The 16,901-nt window shown below is 53.9% G+C and overlaps 6 protein-coding genes across 6 annotated transcripts in view; 5 read left to right on the top strand and 1 right to left on the bottom strand.

The window, feature by feature from the left end:
• Nucleotides 1–1,269: 1,269 nt before the first annotated feature.
• On the top strand, nt 1,270–2,150 carry PUNSTDRAFT_146102 (uncharacterized protein). Its single transcript, XM_007387602.1, has 4 exons — nt 1,270–1,496; nt 1,585–1,691; nt 1,749–1,946; nt 2,001–2,150. The coding sequence occupies exons 1-3, from the start codon at nt 1,337–1,339 to the stop codon at nt 1,902–1,904; spliced, it is 423 nt and encodes a 140-aa protein (XP_007387664.1). The 5' UTR covers nt 1,270–1,336; the 3' UTR covers nt 1,905–1,946; nt 2,001–2,150.
• Nucleotides 2,151–2,456: 306 nt separating this feature from the next.
• PUNSTDRAFT_107530 (cyanamide hydratase) lies at nt 2,457–3,467 on the top strand (the record flags this gene model as incomplete). Its single annotated transcript, XM_007387601.1, has 5 exons — nt 2,457–2,661; nt 2,729–2,852; nt 2,918–2,963; nt 3,014–3,143; nt 3,213–3,467. The coding sequence occupies 5 exons, from the start codon at nt 2,457–2,459 to the stop codon at nt 3,425–3,427; spliced, it is 720 nt and encodes a 239-aa protein (XP_007387663.1). The 3' UTR covers nt 3,428–3,467.
• Nucleotides 3,468–3,958: 491 nt separating this feature from the next.
• Nucleotides 3,959–5,607, bottom strand: PUNSTDRAFT_137944 (uncharacterized protein; the record flags this gene model as incomplete). Its single annotated transcript, XM_007387600.1, has 16 exons — nt 3,959–4,045; nt 4,095–4,191; nt 4,246–4,328; nt 4,386–4,413; nt 4,462–4,521; nt 4,578–4,678; nt 4,734–4,773; nt 4,822–4,837; nt 4,893–4,904; nt 4,965–4,989; nt 5,039–5,073; nt 5,130–5,199; nt 5,249–5,258; nt 5,310–5,422; nt 5,474–5,527; nt 5,584–5,607. The coding sequence occupies 16 exons, from the start codon at nt 5,605–5,607 to the stop codon at nt 3,959–3,961; spliced, it is 855 nt and encodes a 284-aa protein (XP_007387662.1).
• Nucleotides 5,608–7,460: 1,853 nt separating this feature from the next.
• On the top strand, nt 7,461–10,039 carry PUNSTDRAFT_137943 (uncharacterized protein; the record flags this gene model as incomplete). Its single annotated transcript, XM_007387599.1, has 9 exons — nt 7,461–7,598; nt 8,176–8,247; nt 8,297–8,482; nt 8,533–8,621; nt 8,671–8,770; nt 8,828–8,913; nt 8,962–9,057; nt 9,109–9,450; nt 9,505–10,039. 9 exons carry the CDS (start codon nt 7,461–7,463, stop codon nt 10,037–10,039), a joined length of 1,644 nt encoding a protein of 547 aa, XP_007387661.1.
• A 3,020-nt stretch (nt 10,040–13,059) lies between these two features.
• On the top strand, nt 13,060–15,015 carry PUNSTDRAFT_146100 (uncharacterized protein; the record flags this gene model as incomplete). Its single annotated transcript, XM_007387598.1, has 11 exons — nt 13,060–13,084; nt 13,147–13,465; nt 13,539–13,660; nt 13,727–13,786; nt 13,844–13,908; nt 13,971–14,039; nt 14,103–14,280; nt 14,350–14,488; nt 14,546–14,648; nt 14,709–14,754; nt 14,808–15,015. 11 exons carry the CDS (start codon nt 13,060–13,062, stop codon nt 14,903–14,905), a joined length of 1,224 nt encoding a protein of 407 aa, XP_007387660.1. The 3' UTR covers nt 14,906–15,015.
• An 827-nt stretch (nt 15,016–15,842) lies between these two features.
• The window catches only part of PUNSTDRAFT_55140 (alpha/beta-hydrolase), a 3,317-nt gene continuing 2,258 nt past the window's right edge, over nt 15,843–16,901 (top strand). Inside the window, exons 1-3 of the mRNA XM_007387597.1 lie at nt 15,843–16,390; nt 16,445–16,535; nt 16,588–16,686. Coding sequence (XP_007387659.1) covers nt 16,005–16,390; nt 16,445–16,535; nt 16,588–16,686 — 576 coding nt within the window. The 5' untranslated portion in view covers nt 15,843–16,004. The remainder of the gene's footprint in view (nt 16,391–16,444; nt 16,536–16,587; nt 16,687–16,901) is intronic.

Raw genomic sequence — 16,901 nt, 5'->3', positions numbered from 1 at the left:
CGTCGATATCGCTATTCTGGAGGAATTTGTGGTGGAGTTGGAGTGCTGTATAATAGCGTTCGTTCGCCTCAGATGACGTATCTGCTGCAAAGTGTGGTTGGATAATATTCAAAGCAGCTGAGCAAAACGGATTTACTTGCGCATTCGCAGATCTTTTGTCCGTCGTCAATGTTGCGACCATCTTGACCATGACCGATTGGGCCCGCTGCAATCAGTTCTGCGTATGGTAAAGGGAATAAGTGATTATGATTGCCAGTCGAGTATACGGCAGAGAAACGTGAATGAACATACGGGTTGTCGTATCCCCTTCGACTTTGTCTTGCATGTTGGTCGGTTTGCTTACTGTATCGACGGACTGCTGCTCCCTTATATGTGCTTTTCTGGTGCGAGGCGAGGCGAGCACAGCATCGTGCTGGTACAAATAGCTCGATAATCAGATTAACCATAGGATTCATGACGGGGTAGTGTGATGTAGCTCTGCAGAGACACTGGCGCGTCGATGTCCCATGTTTCATGAAGCCGACGCACCAATCAAGCTTGAGGACCCTGTTCGCCTTGGAGGAACTGAGAACACCACGGAATTTCAGATCATAGTGATCGTTGTTGGAATCGTCGAACTCAACGAAATATCGTACACCTTCCACACAACGCTGCCGGCCAACAAGAGAAGGTGATCATTGGACTATATCGGGGAGAGATATTCCCCCCGGTTCCCATGCCGCCATTTCTCCGGATATATTCGTAGAGCTTTCGAGCCCTGTATGGTGAGAAAAATAGATAAGGTGACCAAAATGTGGATTTCCTGGTACTTCAACCTTATCGTGCGGCTTGACTACCCAACCAGACCGAGTTGTTCAACGCGGTGCCACAATGATCGCTTCCTGAATGCGGTGCGGCAATGCATGCACTACTACCACCGCCTACGTAAGGGATGTGCGAAACGCGCTCGACCCAACAATCTTCGCCTGAACGTGCGCATGGACTCGTGCGCGCGGGCTGGGGACGTCCGCGGTCATCTCAACATCGCGTTGGCGACGGCGTCACTGCTGATCGCTGAGGCCAAGCGCATAAAAATGAAACTCCAGCTTCGTCGAAATACGATGGAGGCTGAGCGACTTCTGATTTGTTTGAGCTCGAGGTGAGACGAACATGCATATGAACGCGCGCGCAGATCGTGCAGGAGTCAAACAGGAACTCCCACGGTCCACGTGATGATGCCGCAGCGAACCCACGCCCGCCGACGAGCCCTCGGGCCTCAAGGCTCTCCAAGTCGACCGTGAACGGCGGCGGGCGCGCCTAACTCTTTCTCTCCGACGTATCACTGTATTTCTCAAACATGTCCAAGCCAGACTCGCAGAGCAAGGTAGACCCTGCTACGGAACCTCCGCTCGACGATATCGACCACGCGGAAACCACGGCGCACTCACCTGACAACGCTGCGAACCTGGATGTGAAGCCCCCGCGCCGCGTCAAGAGGCATCCTGAAGTACCCCATGGTGCGTTCCATTTACTTGTCTGCATAACATTGTTCGGTGGAGACGCGCCGGCAGTTGGGCCATGGGCATGCTGATGTGCCGTCTATAGACCCTCGTTTTGACAGGCCTGTTCCTTCTATATGGAAACGGGTGGCGCTGCTCCTGTTCACTGCGGTTCTGTTCTACCTTGCGGTGAAGATGAGGTTCAACGCCAAGGTCAGCTTCAACGATCGTGTCATGCATATATGCATAGCTCATAGCGACCCGTCGCAGACCACTAAGCCGCAGACGGTCTACGCCAACCGGTACAGCAAGGAGTACAAGTACCGCCCAGCGGCATCACCCATCGTCACCGAACGCTTGAAGGACGGCCGCACACGCATCCGTGGTGCTCAGCCGCAGATCATCCGCGGATACCAGTACCAATAGTTAATGGAGAGCTCGGAGCTCGTCAAGCATGACTCGCGATCTGTACGTCCTTGCGCTTATTACTCCGCTCGAGAATCCGCTCTTACATGCGCCCAGACTTGTGTTGGACCTTCATTCTGTCTTTCTTCTACCTATTCTCGGCCCCTTCGCTCTTTCGCTCTCAAGCGACCCGCATTTCTTATCCTATCTCCTTCCTTTATCATCTCTGTGGACCTGTATATTGCATCGTTTACTCTCGAGTTCTGCCTAAATTTGAGTCTCAGTGTCCACCGAGAGTCATCATTCCTAACGCGCTTCCAGACCAATCTCGATCGCCGTCTCGACAGGGGGACAAGATTACTTATGTTACAGTTGGTGCTCGATCTCACGCTCCGACGATCTCGCTATACTGCTTCCTCTCGTGGCACGAATCGAAGCGGTGATCATCGTCATATTCGTCATGCTGGTCCTATGACGGTCTTACTCACACTTTCGTTCATCGCGCTCCTTAAGCCCTGCATGAGCAGACTGCGCGGTCAACCAGCCCGTCTCTTTTCCGTCCGCGATTACGATATGTCTTCGTACCCTGCCGGATTCACTCCTGTTCCGCGCGATCCATCGCAGCTGCCCTATGCGAAGCTCAACCCTCCCGCAGCGTCCATCTCGCTCGCCGACGTCCCCCTTCCGACGTCGAAGCTGATCGAGGAGGCCAAGACGTTCCTCGAACCCGAGCTCGGGGAGAAGATATGGAACCACTCGCACCGCGCGTTTCTGATCGGTGAGGGGCAGGTTTTTCACCGTGATGAGGGATGTAAACTGACCTGCGTCATTTGCTGCGGGACTAGGATCGGCGGTGGCCAAACTCCAATTCGCTACGGACGGGACCCTCGCGAATGCTTACGATGCCGAAAGCTTCTATCTCGCGTGTCTATTCCACGACATCGGATGCACGCCAGCCAACATCAAAAAGTGCGCCATGCTAGTTGATTATTTTGCCGCCGTATGATCCTTACGTGCCGCTGGCTGTGATCAAGGACTGAGCTCTCTTTCGAGTTTTGGGGCGGTCTGACAACGCGACAGGTAACATTCGCCACACCGTCATTCATCCTCGCTCATCTCGAAGCGCTCAGTGGCTACTCGACCACGGCGCATCCTCCGACCTGGCCGACTCCGCCTCTGAGGCCATATTCCGGCATACCGACTTCAACAACGGCAAAATCTCCTTCAACGGCCAGCTCATACAGATCGGAACCCTCTTCGGTGAGCACCCCGCGCGTCTCTTTGTTCAACGGGAGGCTGCGATCGGCTGACGTGGCTGACTCGCGTGAGATAACGTTCACGAACACGCGCACCTGCTACCCGAGTCGTTCGTTGCGGAACTCATGGAGGCGTATCCGCGTCATGAGTGGGGAGGGTGTTTCAAGGGCGCGATGGAATCGGAGGTCGAACACAAGCCTTGGTCGCATGCGTCTGAACTCAAGGAGACGGGCGCCGCTGCGTGGGACAGGATCCTTGGGAACGCATTGGAGAAGACGTACGCGTGAAAATACGTACGACGAATGCGAGCAATTCAATGAAATTACCTGGCCCTTGTGCCTCAAACCGACGCCCTTGCATGCGCCTCGACCCATTCCCATAGAATTGTTCTTTTTGCGTTGCGAAGACAGTTTACATGTTTCACTTCGACTCATCTTCGTTACGGTGCTGCGTTTGTGTGCCTGCAATGTGAGACGTGAGGTTATACCTGCTTGAGAGCAATAATGATGTTCCTAATGCAGTGCCCGCTAGACATATATATTCCGGCGGTTATCCATGTCGTGGTCCACGTCCATGTCCTCCAGCATCAGTTGCCATCGATTTTTTCGAGCTGCATCCATCCCAAGACCTGCATGTCAAGGTACAGGTCTTCTAGTAGATCTAACGATTGGAATGGTGTACGAATACGAGAGAATATTACTACTGTATCACGAGTTGCGAAGATCGGATGTAATGAGTGTGAGGCGCAAGGATAGATAATCATTAACGAAGCCTCTGCCTCCTGTCTTGGATCATACATATCCGCTCGTTCAACGGAGTTAAGCAGACAATTTCGCTTTCGGAGGTGCGGCGATACCAACACCTGTTCGCACCGGAGACGGCGGAGAAAGCTCCACGTCGTATTCCTGAAGACGTGTTAGATTACGAGGCTCCTTCCCGTCACGATGAACGGACCTTGGAGACGCATATCGCTATGCGATCAGATCTTTGGGTTGACTGCGTGAAGGAACGGCTCTGGTGCCGCTCACGAAGGCTTTGCCGTGCGTTCAACCTGTGCATGATCAACAATCTCGTCGGAAAGGCTATAGAATGTTTTCTAACTCACATAGCGAGGAAACTGTTGAGATACAGCTTGGATAGCAATATCTCCATCGCGATGAAAACGAGATTGTTTGGCATTGCCGCGAACTGACAAAAACATTCGAGTGTCAGTTACCTCCGAGGGCATGGGGAGAATTGGCTGACCGTAATGAGCAATACTAGGGAACATGCGCTGGACAGATGATGAGATTGCGGTATTTGCGAGAGTACCGTAGCTAACCTTGTGAGAAGGCCTGTTCCTAATATCCAATACATGAGGCTATGCACGAGAGATCTTGTTCTGTTGGCGTCAGAAAGTATCAGGACACAGAACAGAGTTTACAAGGCCAAGTTTACCCGGAGAATGTTGATCTAGTCCGATATAGGTAATAGCACAAAGTGATGGACGTGATTGTGTCTATGCCAGTAGAAAGAGAGAAGTCCGCGTATATGGTATTCTACGACAAGGTCAGTCTCAAACTTCAGATCCGGCGACGAACGGCCCCTACATACCTTAAACTGTGCGAAGTCCGCAAACGTATGCATCCGGTACCTGTCAGGCTGTCAATACGTGGCGTATATTGGACTGAGTCAGCCATACCCATCCCGAGCAGACACTGGCAGAATAAGTTGAGCAATCCAACGGGAGCTCGTCCAGAGGGAGATACTCACTGACGCCAACGACTACACCACGATGGAGAGTCAGGATTCATTTCCTCTTCCAATGATAAGGAAACGACTCACTCCATCCTCCCAGAACTGTCGAACACTGTGTACGGAATCAGCAGGACACACATTTTTCAGGGCAGTTCACTGACGACGAGAAGAGGTAATATGAGTTGTCCGTCTCGCACTGACGCCAGTATTCATCAGCTTCGTTCCGAGCTTTATCGTACGTTCTGTGCTCACATCTCCACAGCCGAAGCGCATAAAGGCTTTGTACCATCGGTATCATGACAGAGGTCAAGGCTACTTGAAGCTGATGCGAATCAGATCGTTACGCGGTTCGGGATTTGTGTTTGAGTCACCTTGAAGCTCCTGGAATATGCGATGAATGTATTATGCAAGGACGTGAGGAATTTCGCTGACCATACAACGAAGAGCAACGCGATCTCGTTTGAGAAGTTGGTGATTGTGTAGTAGTACACGGCGTGCACGTTCAATGCCAGAATCAGAGTGTCGAAGAGCCAGAGAACGCCTATCTGCGTAGACAAAGTGAGAGAAATAGCAGCGGAGTTGAAGAAGGGGCCTACCGCAATCTTGTACAGCTGATGATCCCTTGGGTATCGATGATAATATATGTATGCCTTCGATTTCCAAGCATCAGACGACCTCGATGCCAAGACACAAATAATGAACGTACCTGGAGATTTGTGACGCCAAACATGCTGTGATTATAGTTTCTGCAGTGAAGCCAAATTGACCCCGCATGACGGTCAAAATTGCTTACATAGATGAGATGACCATTCCTAGAAATAGGGCCCCAAAGGTATTATCGATTGTCTGAACGGGAGGCATTTTGCACAAGATCTGAGCGGTCCAGCAAACGGACTGGAATCGCGGACGCCGAAGGGGGCTGCAGGAGAGGAATACAATGCAAAGAAGACTGCCACCATCGGCCGCAAAGCCTTTTGTACACTTTCACCACCCAGCTTCCAGAAACAGGTATATCAGGCAGAGTCAATTAGTCGGAGATGTCTGGCGTGCTGGGAGCGGTGGAGTCTATGAAAGGATCGGGTTCGGTCTTTTAACAGCACAAGCGCATCCCATCGCCACGTGTCCGGTACGGACCGATGCAGCTTGAGGCTCGTAATTCGACCCTGGTGGTATTCCCGGCGAGAGACACGTTAATTTCTGGGCACTACTATATGATAGGATTGTCGTCGAGAAGACGGGTCGCCTTTGTTCACTTGTAGGGAGAAGGAAACCGATTCTGAGACACTTGGTTGCATGCAGTGAATAGGTTTGTTTCACTCCACGTCCTATGGGAAATCGCCAGAGCGTTGACAAGGAAGAGAAAGGCGGGAAGGCGGCATAGGCCAAATGTTCAGCCAGCATATAAAGAGGTGCCTTAGCCGCATCGGCGCCGTGACATTCCGAGGGAGGAAATATGCACATCTGTGCATTCAAGGTTCGGGTTCCACGCCGCGTGTTGAGCAGGACTAGATGTGCGGAACCAGTCAGACGACCAAATCCGCAGGGGGAGACTGCATTGCCTAGAGTGCCTAAGCAGTGGGTATTGAGCATAATAGCAATGCGAGTCCCGTCAAGAATCAAGATGCGATTGAGTATCGTCGACGGACGAGGAACTGGTGACTAATTCGTGACGAGAGCCCTGTGACTGGTCACCGGTCACCAGTCACGGCTCCGGAACCGTTTGCCAATCTTTCCTCTTGCAGGGTCATCGGGCTGACCTCGTTCTAACCCCGCCGCTTGCTCTCGTATAGTGGTCCCGCCAGAATATCATCGCAGACTTTCAATTAGTAGTCATTGTCAGCGCTTTGCCTAGGAGACAGCCATGACAAGACAGGGCAGCACCAAGCCCAGCAAAAACTATTGAACGCCGTCCCTGATCTCGATCGATTTTCTAGATCTGAAGTCTGAGGCTTGAGGGGGACGAACGCGGGGCAGGAGCGAGGCGGCTTCGCGGACTGATATCCCTCTCTCGAGTCTCTGCCAGGATTGGCGGTCTTCGGATAATAGCTATGCTCCGGTCTCATGTCATCCTCGGTTCTCATACGCTCTCGTCCGACCTCGGCGGATTCCGTGTTTACCAAATGACGACCGACGTCTTTTCCCTCCTTATCGGTGGCAATGTTATATCTCCAGGGCGTCAATACTCCATCGCCTCCGGTGTCAGACCCACCTGCTCAGGGCCTTCGGGCATGTGAACGGGGCTATCAAGACTTTGGAGCGACGCGGCGAGGCTGTCGGCTTTCTGATAGGGCACCTCACGGGAGCAGACGGACCTGGATGGCTAAATATATCTGCAGACATGGTCGTCGGTGAACGTATAGTATATCAGTCCTACCATCTTCTTACACTGGGGACCTTCCCCTGGCGGTTCGGTCGGGGTCGTGTGCGCTAGCAGATTGCAGGCTTCGATGCTCACTGTCCTCGGTTATCTTGGTTACCGTCTTCTTCTGGGACCAGCCCGCGTATACTGGAATTGCTATCGAGCATCATATTCTCTCTTTTCCCGTGACTTTCGTCATTGACGGTGACCCGTTACTCGTGGACATGGCTTTCGGCAAGAAAAAGGAGACTGATCCAGCCAAACTGGCGGCCAAGGAGCAGAAGGCACGTGAGAAGGCGGAGAAGGCTGAGCAGAAAGCCGGACGACGGGCTCTCAAGGCATCTTCATCGGGTCGTATCGTCGTGAGTCCGTCATCATATATTGCCCACATTCCTGCCCGCGACCATTCCTCGTACCTTCTTTCCTTCCGCCTTACGGCTATCTCCGCTTCGCGCCTCACCGTGCAGGCGACTATGTCGTGTGGACGCGGTTGCGGAAGCGCTCTGTGAACCGCGCCGTCGTATTATTGGCGCATACTTCATGCTACCTAGCGGCAGGTTCTCATGAACTTGCACGCTTATCTCCTTTCCGGGACCGCTGTGTCATATGCGACTGGCCTATATCTACGGCGCCTCGGGCGCATCCTGCTGTTCATAGCATCGCCCTATCTTACCGCTCATCCCCGTCATTTTTTTTTTCATTGGCGCAACCTGTGCCTCCATTCGAAGCCAACCCGACACTTTGTTGTCGCGAGCGCGCTTCTTGTATTCATTGCGCTCAAGATCCAACCACACCTTCTTCCCGCGGATCCGCCCTTATCTACATTTGCCCGTCGACATGACGAGACCTGTGCTGACTCTTACCATCTTGACCTCCCCTCTCAAATCCCTCCGTGATCGCGATTCCGACACGATATCTGTTAAATCCATGAAATATCAGTCCTCAGGTCGCGGTGGCGCTGGAAACATCCGACGACGTTCGCTCACCTCACCTGTCTCGCCCATCTCGCCGGTTCGTAACACTTCGATTTGATCAACGTTGCCTTCTGACCATTGCGTAGAGCAACACATCGCTGAGGGTTAGTGACAATTCGCGCTTGTCGCCGCTTGGAAGGGAGACATCAATTGTCTCTTCCGCCACGGGGTCCTCTGGCAGTTCAATGAGCGCGTCAAGTGTATACGTACAACCTTATGAGGATCCGATATCACCGGCTCGAGGAAGAGAAGCTCGACCTGACCCTCGAAAGGTAAGTCTCATGCCTATAATCTATTGTGTGCCAATGCTGATACTTCGTAGAAAGTCAGAGTATCCGGGCGAGGCGGCGCCGGCAACATAAGGGGAACAAAGATGTATCAGCATCTTCAAGCTGACCTCGATGCCAATCAGTACGGTTCAATCCACGTATACCTTGGATCTGTGTTCATCTTCCATCAGTAATCCTCAGACCGCATCCATCCTTCGTGAATACGAGGAGGCCGTGCGTCAACGCGAACGGCGACTTATCGCCGCCAGTGCCGAAAACCGTCTTGTTGGGGTATGCGATCTTCTGATCTGATCTTTGTTGGAGGCGATCTCACGAATACATCGGTAGACCGGCGGTCGAGGAGGTATCGGCAACATGTTGGCTGCCCGTAAAAAGGTCAAAGCAGCACCTTCCAATGCCAGTTCCATCTCTACGTACGTTTTTCGTTTCCCACGCAGATCAGTCATTCAAAGTCTCCGCAGAAAATCGCGCAAGAGTATTCTGTCGAGCCTTTCCAGTCGCAGAGCGTCATCAGTTGCGCTCGACATCTCAGCTTCTAGTTCGCCGACAGATCCATCGTCAGTCGTGATGCTTCATCGTTGTGCTCCGGTATTGAGGAATGTCTGTAGGACCTCGTCGGTCAACGTTACATCACCCGTCGACGAAGCGATTCCACCCATTCCTGATCTTCCCGGATTCGTCCAAGGTTCTTCCCGGGTTCCATCTCATCCTGCAACAATAGACAGTAAACGTTCCCGTGCCGCCCCCCCTATGCCGACCCGCGCCCCTCCACCTCTCCCCTCGAGTAACAATCTCACTCCCTCCCGGCCGGCATCCTCGCCGCCCAAGTATCTAAACCCGGTGCCTTCGTCTGCCGAGGTTATCCCGGGTGCTAACGCCGACTTTGATGCCGACCTTGCCCTCGACGAGGAAATTCTACAACACTCACGTATGGCTTCCTCGGCCAATTCGTAAGGGATATCTCTGTATAGGACGATTAGGTTGCTGACTCACATGCCCCTCAGGCCGTCGAGCCCTTGGTCAGAATCCAATCCTGCGCTCGGGGAACCGAGCGAGTCGCCTTCGCCTATTCGGCGCAAGCTTCCAGTTGTTCCACAATCCCCCTCTCATCTTTCCCCGCCGTCGTCCCTCGCTCGACGCAACTCTCGCGAGTCCGGTCGGCGAAGCCGGAACCTCATTGAGGAGCGTAAGCGCGAGCGCCGCTTGTGGGAGCGCCTCCATCACGTCAAGCTCTCCGCGCCGGCGCACGCTCCGGGCTCCGATGACCAAGAGAACGAGCTCGACGATGAATACGACCCCGTCGCCCTCATCGGAGCCTACGCAGACCCTCCTGCTTCGACCGATTCCGTGGCCATATGGCTTCAGGAGCGGCATCGACAACACGTCGAAGCTCTGCAATCTGGCGCTTCGCCTGTTCCGCGCATCTACGTGCAAGCGGCCGACGCCCACTCCTCGCACGGTGTGCGACGCAGTGAACGAAGGCCGCTTGCCGCTATAGACGAGCTGCACGAGTCCATCTCCCTCATGGAGATGTTTTGACCTTGGGTTCGCGGAAGCGCGATACCCCTCTGCCGCTCATATCATGCTTTCATTTGCGACTATGTAGTATGCTGGTCGCTCGTTGGACCTTGCACCATCTCTCGTTGTTGCTTCATTGTCACTCCTCTTGCTCTCTCTTGTTGTATCTTTTACCGGAATCATTCGTGTACGTACTATGCTCCCTTGTCTCGACGTGTACTCTTTCTTCCCTAGACCTACAACGAACCCCCAATTGCACGTGCATTACCTTAAGAGCCACCGTCCTCGTAACGCACATACCTATGCTCAGAGATTACACTCGTGTTAGCGCATCCCCCTAAGGGCTAGAAGCTCTTCTACGAGCATGCACCACGTGCTGTTCACAGAGCGAGGATGCAGAAGCAGAAACGTGAGATCCCGCACATTAACACATGGCGGTACGTTTCCACTCGGAAGACCTCGCCCCGGCCCGCATTCTTCACCGAGCCTTAGTGTGCTTTGCTCGTTCTAGGACGATCTTCGTGAAGACGGCGTTGCGGTTTCCGAAGTGTGCGATACCAGGCGCCTGCCATCCGTGCTATACATGTCCGCTTGATGCGAACAATCCAAGAACGACACGGAAGTTTACTCCACAAGGATCGATGCCATCTGTTGAGAAGGTTCGTAGCTCACATATGTCTAGGAATGGTCTTGATATGGGAAAGAAAGATAAGAAACTCAATTTATGAGGCCGAGTCGCGGCGCTATTGAACTTTACTTACCGGCTTGCAGCTGGCATCCGGCACGCGCCGTGAATTGGTGAGCATTGCATGTTATACACACCTCACGACGATCTCCTATATACTCATCGGCATACACGAGTATCAAGACCGTAACATCTTTCATGGGAGCGTCGTCATCGCAGCGCATGAGTAGAAGAGGAGGTCAAAGGCGTTTCTCTTGCTATCAAACGCTCGGTTCCTAGGGAGGGGAACCGGTCTAATCACAGTCCGGGCAGCATCTGCAGTGAAGGATGTGTTGCGCATGATTTTAGCCGAAGTGTGTAATGGAAACGATAGTTACTACGTACAATCCCCGCAAGACCTGCTATTACGAGCTCGCGAGCCCTATGCTTGTGGGCGGATCATACGCAGCTGGAGAAAGGCGTCTATACAGTAAGGCAGGGCCATCATTTCATAACACAGGCAGTAACGGTAGACATACGGCGAACATTTGCCGCCACCATCTCGTCCCCTTCATTGCTTTCGCTCGAAGCTATGCTGTAAGGTTTTGACAGCTGCTGAAGGATTGTGAGGATCGTACGTAAGTATTAACACATATATCACGAGCGGAGTTGAATATTCTCGACAAGGATCTTGGACTGGGGCGCAAGGTCGGAGATGAGCAAAATTACCATTCTCTGGCAACTAGTTGGGAGCGCCTTGAGCAACAGTCATATAGCCTACTAGGTAGGCTCCGCCACGCAAAGATACGGGGCGTCAGGCTAGCATGCAACGTCGGTGATGTTGCAGTGTGATTTGAACTTCATGAGCCCGGGCGACACGAATACAGAGTATTGGTGTTGAGTCCCCGGTATATTTGATCGCCCGCAGCTCGTTGGTCGCCGTTCCCACCCAAAGTCATCTATTGGTAGGTACGAAGGGATCCGAGTTTGGATGGAGTGGAGACTCGGGCGCTGTTGAACTTTGGTTGGTCGGCACGGCGCGCGCGCCGTGGGCTGTGAATATGATGAGTGTAGCGGTTCATCGACGATCTTCCGTTACCCATCGGCGTGAACGTCGATCAAAGACCGCGGCACCATTCGTGTGAGCGTCGTTACCCCGATCCGAACGGATGCAAGAGGTTGTTTCTTTTGCTATCGCGCGTGCATTGTAGCTCTCAGCCGATTCCGGTCGTTGACATAGCCGAGATAACGAACGAGGTAGAAACGCGCAACATATGAGAGATGCGCTGGCGAGAATCGATAGAGCAGAGGCGCAGGACGTATTGGCGCATATAAGTGGACTTCAGGTACTTGCTCTGATCTTCTCTCCTTGCGGAGCCTAGAGTGACCAGCCTGCCGGCGTATAGCAGGGAGTTGATGACGGACGCTAGCCCACGAAGTCAAGGGCATCAAGTTATGCAGTGGACAAGGTGGCCCGAGGGCGGACGCATCTGTCAAATGGGTCGCCAGTATCTCGTTTTCATTATTGGCGCTTTCCTTTGAGCCTGTGCAGTGAGTTTCTGGCAAGTCCCCGATGGATTGTGAGTAACGGCTGCTATATATTATTCGGTTCGAGGTTAGTAAGTACTCACGAGAATACATGTTCGACAGTGATTGCAATTAGTCGGTCGTCCAGCTATAGCGCATGACGACATCGCAGCATCGTGCGGAACATGCCAACTGCTTAAGCTTGGTTTCACATCGGCCTTTACCGAGCAGCTCGTAGCCGGCTAGACAGGAGCGATTACAACAAGATTACAAGGAATGATTCATATCCGAGAAATCGCAGCGCTGCAGATGTTGTCTTGGTCGGCCGATAGTCAAGGAGGCAGCGTCAGTGAAATCGCAGCAAATCCGGGCGACTCGGATAGAAGTAGTAGGTGGATTTCGATGGATTCGTGACAGTCCGAGCTGCAGCCTAAGCACGGAATCAGTACGGAATCCCGTTATGTAGTCCTCATGACAGAATGTCGATATGTCTCATCGCGGTGGAGGCATTTCGCACAAAGTTGGAGGAGGGAGTGGCCCGAGGTGAGATGGTCGTCGAGCTCGGCACGGGTGCCGAACGTGCGAGAGGCGGAGTTCGAATGACATCAGACTCAGCTTCTTGCTCCAAACCTGGAACTACGGGATCGGCCGTCGCGTTCTCGCCGGAGGACCCTGGCCTTCAACACCTTCCCCGACGTCCCAAATCCAGTCGAGACGAATACAACTCGACTAGCTAGCTTAGCGTTCTCATTGTATAGTACACCGAGGACGGATGAGTTCATCATCCGCGCCGTCTTCACCGATACCGTCCTCGACTAGCAATTTGAGCAGCTCATTGGCATCTAGCACCATGAGCACGGACACGGCCGCAACCTGTGAGCGAATTGTACATCTCTGCTGGAGGATAACGAACTGATTCGTGATACGACGATCTCAGCGTCCATAGACACGTCCTCCGCGTCGTCGACCCCGACGCTCTCGACGTCCGATACCACGGCATCGCTCACCTCCACCACCTCATCCACCACCGATACCAGCTTATCCAGCACCTCAACCACCACCCTCCCCCCGACCTCCAGCTCTTCCACCATAGACTCGTCCTCGATCTCAAGCATTGCCTCCTCCCTTTCCAGCAGTGCCTCCAGTGCCTCCAGCTCTCTTTCCAGCGAGATCTCCAGCGCCAGCGCGGCCGGATCGAGCGTTACATTAAGCCAGTCAGTGACCTCCGTCACGAGCGTCGTCTCGACGGCCGTTGTGTACGTGTCTACGTCTACCCTGCCGCCATTAACCCGACCTGGGCTAAATTTGAACTTTTTGTTCTCGATATAGTACGACGAACCCGAATGGCGGCGTTTCGACTGTCACGATACAGCAGACGACCCTCGTGGGATCCACGCAGACCGCCGTAAGCGGTTCATCTGGCGGCAAGCATTCGAGTTCGTCTCATACGGGTAAGTTGAACTACGTATATGAATCCCCTGTTGGTCTGAATCTGACGTGCTTGGTGATCTACGTAGGTGCCATCGTCGGAGGCGTCGTCGGTGGCGTTGTTGGCCTCATCGCGCTCCTATTACTAGGTTGGAGCTGATTGGATCCATACTCTCGATTACCCACTCAACTATAACCTTGGGTAGCATGGTACTTCATCCGAAGGAGAAAACGCGACGATTTCGATGGAAACTTTGATCCGGACCGAGTCGTACGTTGTTACCGTTCACATCGTCGATGACGCGATCTGACCGACGTGTCCTTTTTTTCAAGGTGCGCCATTCGGGCGCAGGTCTCGATCTCGCAGCTGGCGACGGTTCTGGCGCGGTGGAACCTTACATAGTGCGTATCGACCCTCCGCGTACGCGTTTTGGTAGTCGAATCCTGACACAATACCCTCGCTAGCTTGGCGCCCCCGCAGCGGCTTCCGCGTCCACCGCCGGCATCGCAGGACGCGGTGCCGGACCCGTCCCGCAGGGCTACGTCCCCGGGCCCGACTACTCTCGCGGCGCCAACGACATCGTCGGCGGATATCCGCAGATGGCGCAATACGGATACGGATCAGGTGTCCCCGTCGCTGCTGGTGAGTCTCGGCTCCGGTTCCGGTTCTCACCTTTTAAGGATGGCGTTGCTGATCGTGGGGGTCACGCAGCAGCAGCAGGAGCAGCCGGGGCGCATACGGGGCAGACGTCGCCGACGTCCGCTTCGGCGTACTCGCGCACGAGTCATTCGTCGCCGCCGCCGTCTGGGTATGGGCCGACCTCTGCGTCGTCTGGGTACGGGCCGTCGCAGTGAGTAGCGTCGTCGCTCCCGGAAAGAATGTCGTTCTTATTGGGAAATCCTCCCAGGTACGGCCCTGCGGCTGCTGCTGGCTATTACGATGCAAGCTCGACGAGTCACAGCGGGAGTCAGCCGCTCAGCGCGAAAGAACGCGAAGTCCAGCGCTTACGTGTATGTATCAATCATCGCATCTTCGCTCTCGAATCGGTCGTTCTGATCTGAACGTCATAGGTCGCGAATGAGACGCAACCTACGGACGGCGCTGGAGGTAGCGGTCGTGAGTAGTGCTTCATTGGTCAACCTCATCGCGTGCTAAAATGCCTCATGTAGCTGTCTACGTCCATTCTGACGGCGGTCGGCTGCCGGTGGATGAACCAGAAAGTCCGAACGAGATTCCGCCTACGTACGACAGTATAGGACAGCGTTAGATGCTGAGGGTTGCTTGATCTACTATTGCCCTTCACGATCGCCGAGGGCTTTATGTACGAGTATATGACGATTATCACTCCTTACTAATGATCATTTTGATTTTGACCTTGATTTTGGAGGTCCAGCAGCGATCTCTGTCGCTCTGAACTGCAAGCTCACGCTCCAACTCCATGTCCAGCGCGTCCGGAACGTCGTCGAAGTTGCAAGCTTGAGTCCCGCGCGAATGACGACAGGCACACAGCAAGGCACTAGGCGCCACGGCGCATGTCGTGTAGTCTGGTGGTCTGCTCACGACGCGGGTTGAGTAATATCGCCACAAGTACGACCAGAGGCCCTCGTCCGGCGGCGTCAAACATAGAGTTTCCGGAAGCGTGAGACCGTATGCATCCATCGCCAATGTTTTGAACTGCTCAATCATTGCCAGCGGGGTACATGCTATCTTTCAAGCATAGCCCAGAAAGCAGTCTGTGGTAAGACCGGGTTCGTTCACCATTTTTTGAGGGTACCTCTAGAGATAATCATAGCGATGAAACTTTCTTTTTTCTGGTAGACCAGGCTTCGTGTCAGTCCACTTGTGATGTAACTAGCGGTAAGTACTGGAAAGCGGGAGATGCCAGAGAATATCGAACACGTGATTGAGGGAATTGGCAATTACCTAATCACCTGTTACTCTGTTCAACGCCTCCGACAGCGAGCACCGTTGAACTTCAGGAAGGACAACGCGTTGCTCATCGCCGACTCCTACGTATCAGACGTTGTCACCGCCCTCAGAATGCCTAGTGGTCGCCGAGAATGACGCCGCTGCGGACTACTTATCATGCGCTAGCGTCGGGCGACATGCCATCCTCCGGCTTTCGGGGCCGGTGGTTCCTCGCGGTCCACCTGTTCGCTTGTTAAACGAATCTTCCTCCCCGACCGACGCGACCTCCCCTCTCGCCGCCCGTCGCATGACCTCTCCAAGACCAGCTGAGACCCAGGAGATCAAATTATGGGCCGTAGCGTGACCTACGCGCGGATCCTGCTCAGACAATGCTCGGTATAAACCCCATAGCAATCGCGGCGCGTTGTCTCGAGCTCGACGGCCTACCTCTCCCAACAATGTTCGTCGTGTTAAGGCGCCTCTTCACCACCTTGGCCTTAGCCTTCGGCGCCGTAGCTCTCTCCGCGCCCACTGTCACAGTTCGGAATGGCACGTATACCGGCCTGTCGCTGCCCTCGTTCAAGCAGGAGCTCTTCCTGGGCATGCCGTACGCGCAGCAACCTCTCCCTCCCGATCTCCGTCTTCGCGCGCCGCGATCGCTCAACTCGTCGTGGACCGGCACGCGCAACGCGACGGAATACAGCCCTATTTGCATAGGTTACCCGGCCATTGGCGCGAACGACGATGAGGGGTATGAACTCAGCGAGGCTTGTCTGACGATGAACGTCGTGCGTCCTCAGGGCGTTAAGGAAGGCAGCAACCTCCCAGTGATGGTCTGGATCTAGTGAGTTCGCCTGCATATATGCGCCCTTCGGCCGGCTAATCCAAAGCTCACCAGCGGAGGAGGGTTCAGTATGGGTGGAAGCGCGGATCATCGTTACAATGCTACATGGATCGTGCAACGCAGCGTGGAGATGGGCCAGCCCATCGTACGTACCTAACATCGTTCCTCGTGTCGTGAGAATGACGATGACATTCTAGGTCTTTGCGAGCTTCAATTATCGTGTTACTGCCTTCGGATTCATGTGGTCAAAGGAGCTTGCCGCAGAGGGCGTAGGCAACTTTGGTCTTCTCGACCAGGTAAAAAAGCACGACTGTTGATCCGTACCGAAGGTGCTCATTTATGTTCTCCCGTAGTATCTCGCTCTGAGGTGGATTTCACGAAAATATTCACGTCCTTCGGCGGCGACCCGTCCAAGGTTACCATTCATGGGCGAGAGGTCTGTATCCTGCTCCCTTGTCTTCGCTCCCGGCGCATTGCTGACGGTAACACCAAGCGCGGGCGCCATCAGCAT

The sequence above is a fragment of the Punctularia strigosozonata genome (assembly GCF_000264995.1).
Source record: "Punctularia strigosozonata HHB-11173 SS5 unplaced genomic scaffold PUNSTscaffold_14, whole genome shotgun sequence".
In the NCBI taxonomy this organism is placed as follows: domain Eukaryota; kingdom Fungi; phylum Basidiomycota; class Agaricomycetes; order Corticiales; family Punctulariaceae; genus Punctularia; species Punctularia strigosozonata.
This window is presented reverse-complemented; position numbering and strand designations above follow the sequence as displayed.